The 14,385-nt window shown below is 35.8% G+C and overlaps 1 protein-coding gene across 1 annotated transcript in view; it reads left to right on the forward strand.

Annotated features, from left to right (window-relative positions):
* Window positions 1-4,711: 4,711 nt before the first annotated feature.
* Window positions 4,712-14,385, forward strand: part of Chbp (chlorophyllide A binding protein) — a 35,567-nt gene continuing 25,893 nt past the window's right edge. The window contains exons 1-9 of the mRNA XM_028318312.1: window positions 4,712-4,897; window positions 10,594-10,801; window positions 11,233-11,319; window positions 11,608-11,840; window positions 12,003-12,213; window positions 13,052-13,147; window positions 13,252-13,481; window positions 13,677-13,899; window positions 14,285-14,380. Coding sequence (XP_028174113.1) covers window positions 4,760-4,897; window positions 10,594-10,801; window positions 11,233-11,319; window positions 11,608-11,840; window positions 12,003-12,213; window positions 13,052-13,147; window positions 13,252-13,481; window positions 13,677-13,899; window positions 14,285-14,380 — 1,522 coding nt within the window. The 5' untranslated portion in view covers window positions 4,712-4,759. The remainder of the gene's footprint in view (window positions 4,898-10,593; window positions 10,802-11,232; window positions 11,320-11,607; window positions 11,841-12,002; window positions 12,214-13,051; window positions 13,148-13,251; window positions 13,482-13,676; window positions 13,900-14,284; window positions 14,381-14,385) is intronic.

Here is a 14,385-nt window from a genome sequence, read left to right on the forward strand (position 1 = left end):
AAATTGAATTCAGTGCAAGTTGTATGATGAGATTTTTTTAATAGGGTTTTAGACAAATACCTATGTAAACTAATAAACCAAATTAAAATGTTATCTGCTCACATTATGCAATATCATCTAAATTCCTAGTGATTCATTCAATTTTATCTTGTTTCTACCTATCTGTTATCTATTTATTTATCTGTTTGTATTTCTTGAGGATTAAGGTATAAGCTGTTGAAGAGTTTATCTATGCCACTATGCTATGGTGTGCCCCACAGGGTCCGAGATTAATGTCCTCGTACGAAATTGTGACTAGGTATCTTGATAATTTTTAAAATCTGAAAAAAAAACATCCTCTCAGTTGAGAATTCCACGACCTTTCACTTAAAGAGCGACTTATGCTAAAAATCATAAATCATTCAACCAAAATAACTGAAAAAATAATTTTAATTTTGAAATAACTAAACTTAACTGCTTCAGATAGGACGACAACCTACGACCTCTCGCTTGCTGGAGGACTACTTTGACCACTAAGTTATGGATAACCTGTAGAAGTTTTTAATACATAAATATTTCGCGTCGTTGAATCTGAGTACATGAGGTAGTACTTAAGTAGTTATTTGCTTTTAAAATTGACTGAATTTTTAACCAACTCCTTCTTTACACTCAAGGTGTTTTCCAGAAAAAAGGGACTATTCCCACCTCTCGTTCCCACCACTGCAACTCCTGTGTAGCCAGGATTACAGTTTCACCGCCATAAAAAACCCAGTTTTTTCCAGAAACAAAAATTTCATCAATGTTATAAATGAGTGGTGGTAGTTTTAATCATTATAATTTACAATGGTGTGGATGGGCAACCCTTCGCCATAGCAAATCCTTCTGCACACAATCAATTTAATGTTTACACTCAATTTGTCCCATTCAACCATAATTACGGCCTCCAGCAGTTCCATTGTCGCTGGTCATCCATGTCCAATAAGTAGAGCGTGAATTTTTACAAAGGTGTCACTAATTGACAATTGGTATTAGTTTGGTATTAGTACGAAAGTCCTGTTCAATGAATGAAAACTATTATTTTTGTAGTAAACCTAATAATATGAAATAAAAGAGATATGGTATGATAAATCTCACTATTATTTAGATTCAACCAAACTTTCATCCGAGAATAACTCAATATAACTGGCACATTGACAGTTTCAGTATGGGAAATATGTCAAAACTGACGATTTATTCTGAGATTAATATTTACTCTTGTTTGGTCGAATCCACCCTTAATAGTATAGCTAACGTCCGGATTTTCTAACCACAAGGAAATTCTTGGCTTGCATCTCAACCTTATGGAAATCGATCGAATCGGGAGTAAGCATCACCCGCAATCCTCAGCTTGCTATCTTAGCTCAATCTGCTTGAACAGAACAAAGCAGTTAACATTGCTTTGACGGCCGACTTCGGTATGATAGCTAGCTACCTATGAAGCAGGCAGTAGGAAGACTAACCCCGCCAACCAAACTGAATAGATTATTTTATTCGAACCCGGGACCTCAAGGTTTGGGATAGATGTTTTTATCATTATAATTAGCGGTGTTTTAAGAGTTTGTTTGTTTACGCTGTTTGCATTCAAGCCCTAATCTCAGGAACTACTGGTCCGATATGAAAAATCTTTCAGTGTTAGATAGCCTATTTATCGAGGAAGACTTTATACCATCACCCTACAGCCAATAGGGGCGGATTAGTAAAGAAAAATGTTGCCAAAACGGGTTTATTCAAACAATGTTCACGCGTACGTAGACACAGGCACAGCTAGTAAAGATATAAAATAAAAAAAAACATTATCAACTACATAAAGAGGGCTGAGGCTAAATTGTCGCAAATGGTATAGCAACAGATTGTGGAAAGTTTAACGGAAGCCGGTGATTCGATGATTTGGCGAAGCAATTGAGTAATGCGCAGACGCAGGCCGGGGGTCCGAGCGTTCTCGAAATAATAACAAGAGAGCTATACATAGTTACTCCTAGGTGTACTTAGGTTTGAACGCGACGAAGCTACGCAGAACTAAACTACGACGAACACTGGACCGCAAAGAAAAAGGATCGATAAAAAAATCTTTATCTTCAAAAGTACCTAGTTACCTAGAATAAGCTGGAAACACACTCCTAGGTGTAGATTTGAACGCGACAAAGTCAACTACACTGCCGCAAAGAAAAAGGATCGGTTAGAAAAAGCAAAAAAAGGGGCACACTGAAAACCAGCGTCGTGCCCTTCCTCACCGGGGGCCACGGCATAATGCTGAGTGGGGTCCCATTGCGATGGGCATCGCTGTGCGACAGGGTGGCACTGCACAGTTTACTTTCTCTTCCATTGTATGTTTTATGTCACTTCTGTCTTATTTGTTTTTTTTTTATTTACATCTTTTGTCATTTGTGATGTCCTTGGCAATAATTAATGTTTCTTTCTTTCTTCTTTCTAAAATCTTCGATATCTTCAAAAGTACCTGACTTAGCATTATTTATTTATTTATTTATTTGAACACCAACAAGGTTACATTAACATTACATTATGAAACAAAACTTACTGAAAAATAGTACAGTCGCGGAATGAAAAGGTTCGTCAGTTTTCAAATTGATTCCTTCAACGAATCGCGAGCACATAATATTACCTTTTGAAACTGTGTTACAGAATAATCTCGAGTTAGAGAAAATAATGTTTAACTGTTCGACAGTAAAGTTCAAAATTATTCAGATCAAAGTTGTTTGACGATTTATCTTGTCAAGAAGATTATTATGATTGATAAACTAAAACCTTCTTGTTGGTTCAACCTGCCATTATTATTTCTATTAAATAAAAAAACTAATGTCATTATTGCATTGCATTGTAACTGTACATGTAAATTGTGTGTGTACACTGATGGGATAGAAAAATAAACAAGCAAAACCTTATTCGTTAGCAAACGTCATATATATTTAAATGTTAGCAGCACTGTTATGTTGGCAGGTTTGACTCTTACAGTACCTAGTGCAAGCGAAAACCGACACTAAGGTGACGAACCTTTTCATTCCGCGACTGTACATTTTGGTTTATTTTACATTTGATTATTAAAAATAAAAAGCTCGGATTAATGTAGTCTGTGTTGCATTAAGCAGGTTATTTGGAAGATATTGAAGATTTTCCAACCGAACCTTTTTCTTTGCGGTCCAGTATGTTACTTGTTCCTAGAGGTAATGCTAAGGGTTTAAAAAATCCTAACACGAAGAAACGTTGTAGGTACCGTTTTCTTAAAATCCTAACTCCTAGTGATCATTTTCAAGAATGACTGAACTAACTTCATTATAGTGATATCGCATACACGCGCTAATTTTCCTAACTCTATCATCAAACTGCTAATAATGTATTAATAGTAATGCAAACTTTAGTCTACATAACTACAACAAGGCGATTAATTTTGTAACTAAAACAATAATAAGAATATAACCTAAAATAGTGAGTCAAAACTGTATATAATATAATATATAATTTTTAATCAACCTGCACAGAATCTGTCCGATAAAAGTTCACTCTTCGTTGGGACTATTCAAGTGACCACATCGTTATAAAAGGTCACAGAAAAACAAAATACGTAATTTCGTCTACCTGGGTGACATTTGAAGTAGAATTTTGAATAAAAATAAGTATACTTACTACTCTTAGGTTTAAAGCGCGTATTCCACCGCGAGCGGAGCAGACCCATATGATTCCGTTTACACTCGCAATACAAAAATGCATAGGTACCTACATCTGTTTTCACCAACAAAGAGTCGAGCGAAAATTACAAATTAGCTCATCAAAATTAAATCAATACTAATGAACTCTTTTTCGATGGAAAAGCAATCCTATTTTATATACACGAAGACCCTCCGCTAGACATCCCTAATTTTATTAATCTTTGACTGTGAAAAACGGGCTTTAGAGTACTTATTATTATTCTGTGGCTTTAGTCAGAAGAGAAACGCTAAGAACTAACCCTCCATGACCCTCGTAAACGCCAAATAGCTACCACCATATTATTATGGGCATAATAATTTGAACAGATGATAAAAAATTTATAAGAGGTAAATCACTGCCGTATTAACATTTATCAGAGATTACTCATTTAAAAGGAATATTAAAAAGCATTCTTGAGTTCTGTTTGTTATCGTGAAGTATTTTGTAATTCCTCGTATTTAGTAGCAGCAGCAGCCACTTTCAGACCTTTCATCACCTCTTGAAGTAATCACATCAACTTTTGGTTTGTCATGATCTACAATTACAACCAATATGATACAACAAGCGATGCCTAAATTGGTTCAAGGGGATTATGATAGAAAGTATTTATTTGAGTCAAAAGGCAAAACTTTAATCATAATAACTTAGAACACACCTCCACCCCTTTTAGCATACTGACTTGGTTAGGTCGCGCTCATAAACAAAACAGCAACATGACTGTAGATTCTCTGTGAACATCCTAGAGGATGTCCATCCTAGAAACCGTCCAAATTGAGGGAGGAGATAGGAGGGCTCCTATCTTGGTCACGTACCCTGATGATGATGATCTATAGCAGAAACACGCGTTATAGATTGAAAATGCTATAAACAACTGGCGTATGATCGTATAACAAATTACAAAAAAAATATATATTAGCGAATAATAAAAATGATGATAATGATCGATAAGATCTCACATATAAATCATGAATTAAGCGATAATTCATCATTTCATTAGTTAGGCTCATGTGTGCGGTTGGCGGGATATTATGATCTCATAATGTTGAAAATGATAGTGTTAGTGATAAGCATTTTGGGACTTATACAAAGTGGCGTGGGACAGATCACGCAAAATGGACAATGTGAATCTTTAGAACCGCACCCTAACTTCAACCCTGCAGATTTTGACCCTGAAAGTGTAAGTGATTTTTTTTACTAATCACGACGTCGTGGGCCTGTCGAAATAACGCTATGCCAAGAGCTGTGCAAAGTCTTAGTTAGAGTGAAAACCTAATCCTATAGACTGTGCAGTCCTAGAAGCAGCGCATAGGTAGCTAATTGCTCATAAGATAGGCCCCCTTTATTGATATTTATTGTCCGTGGTCCATATCTTTTCTTAAACCTTTGTTTGTCACCTATTCTTCTTCTGAATCAATTCGTTGCGGATCCAATGACAGTTTAACTTTCCCCCGGGGCAAACTTGACCTTCATTGGTTGGGTTTTATGGCGGTCAAGCTATAGATCCTGGCTACACAGGAGTTGCAGTGGTGGGAACGAGAGGTGGGGATAGTCCCGAGCAGCGCACAGTTCTTGGAACTGCGCACAGACCTAGGAACTGTGCGTCAGTCCTAGAAGCTGAGCATAATCTTGAGAGCCAGAGGATAAAAAATATTTTCTTCTTTGAAAGCATTTTTAATTTAGATCACACAAAGCATTTGTTGCATTCCAGTTCCTAACCACATGTTGTGATTCTATTCCAATTATAGGAATTCGTATAATATACCTAGGTATAATATGTGACATTGTGTATGCATTCAAATTCCAATTTAAAGAGTGCTTCTAAAGTCTCTCGTAGTTAATTCCCATGGTTGGCTCTTTTTAGCAATTTAAAATTTTTGAGAGGTTTTACTAAAGTATGTTCTATAGGACAAAGTTTAGTTACGATTGACAAGTTTAAACATTATGTGGCAAAAAGCACATATTTAGAACTTAAAGAAATATAAGGCTTGATGTGCCACCGTCCGTAAAGGACTAGATCACTAGCCCTTCTTAAAAAAACAATTTCAATCACTATTTTAATTGAAAATTAATCTGTAATAAAAACCAGAATAGCTTTGTTTTATAAAAATCCTTGTGCATCACCATTCATTTCAGCGAACATTTAAGTCATAGGACGTCTACTGCACAGTTGGAAGCGACCTGCATTCAGCGCCTTCCTGCTACCTTTATAAAGCCTTAATATTGGATTACTAATGTTTGGCCAAAAAAAGTTTCCCAAATTATCACATCGCAAACAACGTTTCGCAAATTTTCATTTGGCAAATTCTCATTTGGCAAAACAACTTATAGCAAACTTTTAATTCGCAAATGCCGTTTTTGGCATATTATTGTTTAGCAAATTATTGTTTGGCAAAGTATGTTTTGGCAAATGTTTCATTTGGTAAAAATATTTCACGATACACTATTTAAAAAATAATTTGATTGGTGCATAGAATGGAGTACAAATTAACAAGTGGTTATTATTTTGTTTAGTGGGTAGTTAATATAAAATTTGTTCTATATTATTTTTTTATATTTTATTCTTTTTATCGAAATTTCCAAATGATTCATTAACAATAGAGGTGATTCTAGCGCTCGGCGGCCGCTGCCGCGGCACGCTTCGCTCGCCTTCGCGCGTTAAGGGTCACTGTTCTAACCTAACCTAACCTACTATTTTCTGCAATACCTACTTTCTGCAACCATACTATTTTCTGCAATCTCTTTGTTTTACATAACATTCTTGTGAAAACCACGATCATCTGCCTCTGCCTTATGGTTTGATTTGTGGGTAAGTATGTAAAGTGTTGATTTGACCAAACAAATTATTTGGGATATAATATTTGGCAAAATAAAACATTTGCTATACAAACATTTGCCAAGTAAAATTTGGCCAAATGATAATTTGTCCAAATGAATTAGTTGCGAAAAGTACAGTTGCTAAAAGTTCATTTGGGAAAAGAAACTTTGGCGATAAGTTGTTTGCGAAGTGAAATTTGGCGAAAAGTAATTTGGCCAAACGGAAGGATACCCTTAATATTACTTAATGTCAACACAATGATATCATCTTTACATAAAAAATATATTTCATACAATGAGTTTCCTGAATCTATAATATTTACAGTTATTTATTCTTACACATCCAAATGAAAAAAGTTAGGCATATATAAATAACTAATAACATAATATTTCAAGCTTATTCGATTTCTTCAATAGAATCGTCTAGAAACGTAGGTAAGCGTGAATCATTCCTTAGTTTGGTCTATTACGTATGCACCCGGAATGTTCAGTGCCGGATTAGCCACGTAGCAAGAGTAGCAAATGCTACGGGCCCCGCGAATTTGGGGGCCCCGCGCTCCAAAGCCTGTCTGACCGAAATAAAAAAAGATTAATTTAGATAGGAGTGTAAATAATATCTTGCATTAGGCTATGCTTTACTTTCACTTGAAAATCTAAAACTCGATTTCATCACGTTAAATCATAAAAATAAGTAGGTAGGTATTTTACGAACTTTTCAACGTGAATGTTCTCTAATAGGCCAGTAGAATTAAACACAAAAATGAATTTAATCTGAAACAATTCCTACTAAAGATTTTAGTGCTTTAATGGATTCATTAGTTGCCCATAAAGACTCTCCTAGGTTTTCGACTTCGACGGAGTTGTGCTTAAGTGGTGGGGGCCCCCGAAAGGGGCGCTTTTTCGGTTTTCCGGTTATACCGCGTAAAGGACTTACCCTATCGAAAAGTGGTCTTCCTGACGGTTGAAGGGCATTTAATCCTGCATTAAATAAGACCAAATATATATGTTTTGAACAAACCGTTCTCGTGCAAATGTTCGGCAAAGTAGAAAATATGTATGTGTATAACCCTCTCCACGTCCAATGGCGCTACCCGCAGGCTTCCAAGTCTTGAAAAGGAGCGCCTCAACCAGTGTAACCCTATCAAGGCTTACGAGTTACGATTTTTCCTACTTTGCCGAACATTTGCACGAGAACGGTTTGTCCAAAACGTATGAATTTGGTCTTATTTAATGCAGGTTTAAATGCAGGATTAAGTCCTTTACGCGATATAACCGGAAAACATAAAAAGCGCCCCTTTCGGGGGGCCCCCACCACTTAAGCACAACTCCGTCGAAGTCGAAAACCTAGGAGAGTCTTAATGGGCAACCAATGAAGCCATTAAAGCGATAAAATCTTTTGTAGGACTTATTTCCGATTTAAAATTTAATTCTCCTGTCCTATAATGTTTAATTATAATCGATATAATACAGTGTGAGTCACGTTAAAGTGTACAATGAAAATTGATGAAACTAGACCTATTTTTATCGACAAAAAAGAGGTAAAAAAAAATTTGAGATTTTTTAAAAATTTTTTATATAATTTTTTTTCTTCCAATTACTTATTGTAAAGAAAACGTAATAACTTTTAAACTAAGCGGTATATCCTGATAAAATAAAAACAGTAATAATGCTAAATAACAGGCGATACTAAAAAAATACATAAAATATACAAAAAATGCAAAAAAATAATAAAAAATGACTTTTTGAAAAAAAATCTGCTTTTAAATTCGTGTTTTTTTGGTTATTTGATAAATTTCTCCAAAAAATGCCCATATAACAGGTAGACTTTATTACTTTGTATTATTCTCTATCGTATTATCTTTGTAAAACCAAAAATCGCATGTCTCTATCCCTATCATGTGATTTTTGGTTTTACCAAGGTAATACAATAGAGAATAATACAAAGTAATAAAATCTACCGGTTATAGGGGCATTTTTTGGAGAAATTTATCAAATAACCAAAAAACACGAATTTAAAAGCAGATTTTTTTCAAAAAGTGTCATTTTTTATTATTTGTTGGCATTTTTTGTGTATTTTATGTATTTTTTTTAGTATCGCCTGTTATTTAGCATTATTACTGTTTTTATTTCCAGGATATACAGCTTAGTTTAAAAGTTATTACGTTTTCTTTACAATAAGTAATTGGAAAAAAAAAATTATTTAAAAAATTAAAAAAAAATCTCAAAAAATTTTACCTGACCTCTTTTTTGTCGATAAAAATAGGTCTAGTTTCATCAATTTTCATATGTACACTTTAACGTGACTCACACAGACACTGTATGTATTTAGACTAGCATCTATAGATACTACATTTATACCCTTCAAGCGGCCAGATTTTTTTTTTCTATAGGTATACCTACATTTATTTTATGAGTTTACGTAGGTAGCCGAGATTATACTTTTTTAATCGATTTTAATATAATATCGATTATCAATATTTCGAGAAAACAGGCGAACTATTTAAAATTTATTAATTCAGTCACGATCCAATCTACTATAGTTAGTTGATTTGTTATAAAATATAGATTCATTTTATGAGTGAATATAGCTAACCTTTTTAATCGATTATCATATCGATCATGTTTCGAGATTATTGAAAGCTAGTGACGGTAGATTAAGAGCAAGCAAAAAGCGGATAATTAAAAAATGAGGTTTACTATTATTTAACAAAAATCGTATGACAAAAGATCATTTTACAAACAACGTTTGAAAAACTAATCATTTTAAAAAACTTTTAATAAATAATTCTTTAGAATAGTGTTTTCCAAACTTAGAAATTGCCTTGCGCATTTACACGTCTCTCGTGATCACTAACTGCAGTGGCGAACGTTCTTTTTCAACATTAAAACGTATTAAAAATGAATTAACGAACACGATGGGACAAGAACGTCTTAATCATCTTACTTTGTTGAATATAGAGCATGATTTGCTTAAAGAAGTTGATATTGAAAGTGTTATCTCTAAATTTTCCCACATTAAAAATCAAGAAAAGTTCATTTGTAACAGTTTTGTTTCATTTAATACCCTAAACTTGAGAACCTAAAGCAAACCAAGGGCCCCTTGATAGAAATTTGCTACAGGCCCCGCGCTGGCTTAATCCGGCACTGGGAATGTTATAAGCCTTTCAGTCGATTAGCTGACCTATCTAATCGCAATATGAAACCTTGATTTTATTATTACAATATTATCGGTCCACTTAATGATATAGTAGGTACTTTGATTTTGTTTAGCATTTCGCCGGCTAGTAATTTTCGGCGCTTTTTCAATCTAACTAAACTTAACCTCGTAAGACCGTCGGTCCCTTTAAAAGAACCAAATTCTCAAAGTCGTTCCGTCCTGAAAATTTGAAAATCAATCTAGTAGGTATGACCGAAGGTCCTTTCTAGTGACCCAAAATTTCATCATCAATTTTTGTTCAAATTTTCGCGCCAAATGGTAATTGAACTGTTTTATCTGTAGCTTTGTATAACTGAGGCGAGAACAGCCCAACGGTTTCGGTGTCAATCTGCCTATTCGAGATCTGAGCGACGCTGGTTCGATCCCCGCCGACCGCTAGACTATGTTGGAGAGGTTACATCGAATACTAGCAATTTGTGCAATCCAAATTCTTATAACGTCAAATTATACTTACATTATACTAGCTTCTATGACATTATTCGAGTGCACTTTTCTTAAAAGCTTCTAAGTATTTCAGCGAACATTTTGATCTAAAAAAAATCTGCATCGGTTTAACGCTCTCGAGTTTTGCACTTATTTTTATTTATGTAGAATTATTATCATAATATCTATAAAAACTAAAGCCACCTACCTACCCTACAGACTTTTCAATTATAGAACACCATAAGTTTCATTTCCTCATAATGTGTATGGTATATGTAATGGAATTACGATTACATACATACATCAGCAATAATCACTACCATTATAGTTTAGATCCGATTCATTTCAAGTTATTGTGTGTGCCAAAGAAAAGTAATCAATACAGTAATATAAAAACATTATTTTTCTAATCTTTTCAGTTCTTAGGGACATGGTACGAATTCAGAAGATCGGATAATTCCTACCAGTCCGGAGACTGTTCAGTCGTAGAGTTTTTGGAGAGTGGTAATGGGTACCAGATCAGAAACCCTGTGGTGGCTGCCAATTTCGGCCAGGAAGTCAACTCGACGGCCACTTTAACCAATGGCACTAACGTTTACAGTGTCACCACACCTTCTATTTCTAACCGTAAGTTTAGATCAGTGGTGGACCTTTTATTTATAAGTAAGGCCCAGAACAGACGGTGAAACGCAACTGCAACGAAACTGCAACTTTGTGATGATTCTGATCAATGAAACTGAAACTGAAAGTTTCAAACTGGTCGCGTCATGTATGGTCTCTCAACGGACGCTATGGCAGAAACTTAGATGCAACTCAAAAGTAACTAGCAATTGCAGTTTCGTTGCAGTTGCGTTTCACCGTCTGTTCTGGGCCTTAATCCTTCATAAATTTATTATTATTATGATGAGATGAGACAGGATTAAGGATGAGACCATTAAGAAAAATAACCTAAATTAATCTGAAAATAAACTTTAATTAAAAACACGCATTTATTTTGAGACCATAACAATTTTCACTATGTGTATGAATACCTTGAATTTATTTTTTATGTTTTTCAGCTTATGACCTAACGGTTCTCCGAACCGACTACTCGAATTATGCCGTCTTGTATACCTGCCAGAACATTGACACCACCCAGAGATCAAGTAAGTTTGATTTTTATTATTTTATTGTAAGAGCTCGATGTTGCAATTGTCTAGTAAATCGCATTAGACCAGGTTCAATTGCTAGTAAGATTTCTATAGAGAACTGCCTTTCGTTTCGTTGAAAAAATCCTTGTTAGCGGATATCTACGTCATAATAACTATCTGTGTATAGATCAGTCACTTGATAACGGTTACCTTTTACCTAAACCTTCACGGACATTTCTAAATTGTCTTGCATCTGATTGGAATTAAAATTGGTGGGTAGTTTAATGATCATTTTATTTTCAGTTATTGTCTGGGAGCTTCTTAGGCATACGGAATATCAGAACCTCATGATACCTGCCCTAGTCAGCACCACACTCAGCGTGAGCCTGAACGTGAATGTAGACGATCTGAGCATGATAGATCACTCCGAGGCTGCCTGCTACGAGCTGCCCATCATCCCTCTTGGAGAGCCTGTCATCTTGCCAGGGTCCTGCAACCAGAACATCTCTGTTGTCCAGAATTTTAATGCTACCGCGGTGAGTAATACGGTTGTCGGGTATCACAGAGGCATCAATCTTCACCTGAAAGTGAATCGAATTTTGAGACAACTTAAACTATAATATTCCGTGGGGACTCATAAGTCATAACATGGTCATAGTTTAGTCTAACTTGATATTTTATATCTTCATCTCTTCCAGTTCCAAGGACTCTGGCACGAGAACTACGCGTACTACTCCGAGAACTCCGAGAACCAGTGCGCCAGGGCTGAGTACACCCTCGGCGAAGAAGGCGTCCAAGTCCTGAACAGCCAGGTCATCAACCAAGCTCTCTTCACCATCTCCGGTATCGCGACCGTGGCCAGTACCGATGGCAGCGCCAGGCTGTCTGTGGTGCTCAACGTTGGAAATGGTACGTTTAAGAGACGATTTTTTATCAATGAGCGACGATTAGCAAGCTGAAGTTGCAATGGGCGAAGCACATAGTACGTAGAACAGGCAGCCGATGGGGCAGCAAGGTTTTGAAACCAAATTAAACTAATCGGCAAACCTTTTAAATTGACATATTATTTCCAATTTACATACGGGTATAACATCAAGTTGCAATCTTTTATCAAATCAAAAACTTGTCTTACATTCAAGGAACCCTCGACTTTTCACTTCATAAGTGGGCTACAATTCTAAAAACTTGATTAATGATAAGTTTTGATATTCTTATCATTCACAATATTTATCCTTGTAGCGATTCATGCCCACTAGCCACACATAAATAATGACATAAGCTAATACTTGTGATAAGCTATCGATAATTACAAATAATAATAATTATTACGGGTCTTTGTACCGACTTTCAACAATCTACGAGAGTAATTTTCAGGAGTTTAATGTAAAATATTAATTATCATGAAAATATGATTCAAGACTTTTGATAAATTCTTACGTATATTGGGTGTGATGTGGCACTCCCATTTTGTCACCGCACCCCGACTATTAAACTGTTAAGATAATATTTACTACAATAACAATATATGGGTGTTAATAGCTGATTAACAAACTACAGCTCTGTTAGACTATCGAAAAAATATATAAATAATGAACTTGCGACAATTGATAGTAACTGTACAAACTGCTACTGCTATAAAATACTCTTTAACTTCCTCTGAGACTTCCTGTGAGATAACCATCTTATCTTTTTACTTAGGAAACTTACCGTTCAGGACTTAGTACTTACTTATTTTTATTTCTTTCAGCTACAGTCACAACTGATCTATGGGTTCTAGCCACCGATTATGAAAGCTACGCTGTGTCCTACACCTGTGAGAATCTCGAAAACAATCAACAAAGAGGTAAAGAAAGATATTTTTTTATATTTTGTCTAAGTTTTTGGTTGCTTTACCTACCTACTCATTTTAACAAGTTAGATCCATTATAATTTTGCATTTTTTTCCAGTATGGAGCTGGATTCTCAGCCGGTCCCGCCAGCTCACGGCTGCGGCGCAAGAAGCGGTGAACAACGTCGTCGCCTCAGATGTAGTCTTGAACTACGCGTACTACAAACCCACTAACCAAACAGATTCAGCCTGTTTCTTCTACCCTGAAGTAGATGCAAGCAAACCCGTGGTATTCCGGGGCCAGTGCGATTCAAGCATACAAACAGTCCAAAACTTCAATCCGGTGGCTGTAAGTAGTATTAAAGACTAATTCATAATTATCATTAACCAAGTTCACAGTTGGATATAAGCATTCCAAGTTTCCAAGCTGGAGATCCTGGCTAAGCAGGAGCTGCAGCGCTGGGAATGGTCCCGTCTAAAAAGATCCTACTTAAAATGTAACCCAATTCCAGCAGCATCAACTTATTTGTCTATTTCCTTACAGTACGAAGGCATCTGGCACGACATCTCATCTTATCCCTCCGTGTTCCAAACTGGTACATGCAGGAATGCCCAGTATACCCTGGACTTGGAGACCTTGGTGGTCGATGTCCTGAACACCCAAGTTCTAGAAGAGTCTCTGGATGTTACGATAGGAGAGGCCGTCGTGGCTTCCACTGATGGCAGCGGAAAGCTTTATGTTACATTCCCCATAGCTGGCACCAATGGTAAGTGTTGAATACCGAAGCCATACTAAAAATGCACCATCTGTTTGATACGTTTTCATGTCCAAACAACTCAGCCAATTTTGGGATTCTAGAAGCTTTGGTCCTAAAATTTATCGTCAAAGTGATGAAAATTAATATTAACTACATTTCTCAAATACGGGATCTAAAAAATTCATTTATGATGCTATTGGTCAGAAATACGAATTTAAGATTATGATGTTGCGATATTTCTTTAACAGTATAAAAGATTTCCCCGACTGTATTTTAGATTTTATTTGCGACGGCAACTTGGCTGTTTCAAATAACGAAAACTTTCTTGTTGAAGTTGTTTTGTCCTAATGTACGAGTATTTCCATTGTGCTCATATTTTTTTTTGCCATTACAGCGACAATTACGACAGACTACTGGATTCTAGATACGGATTACACTACATACTCGCTCGTGTACTCTTGCACTAACATTAATGATGACGAAAAACAAGGTGGG

The sequence above is a fragment of the Ostrinia furnacalis genome, unplaced genomic scaffold (assembly GCF_004193835.3).
Source record: "Ostrinia furnacalis isolate ACB-3 unplaced genomic scaffold, ASM419383v2 OfSCF6732, whole genome shotgun sequence".
Lineage (NCBI taxonomy): Eukaryota > Metazoa > Arthropoda > Insecta > Lepidoptera > Crambidae > Ostrinia > Ostrinia furnacalis.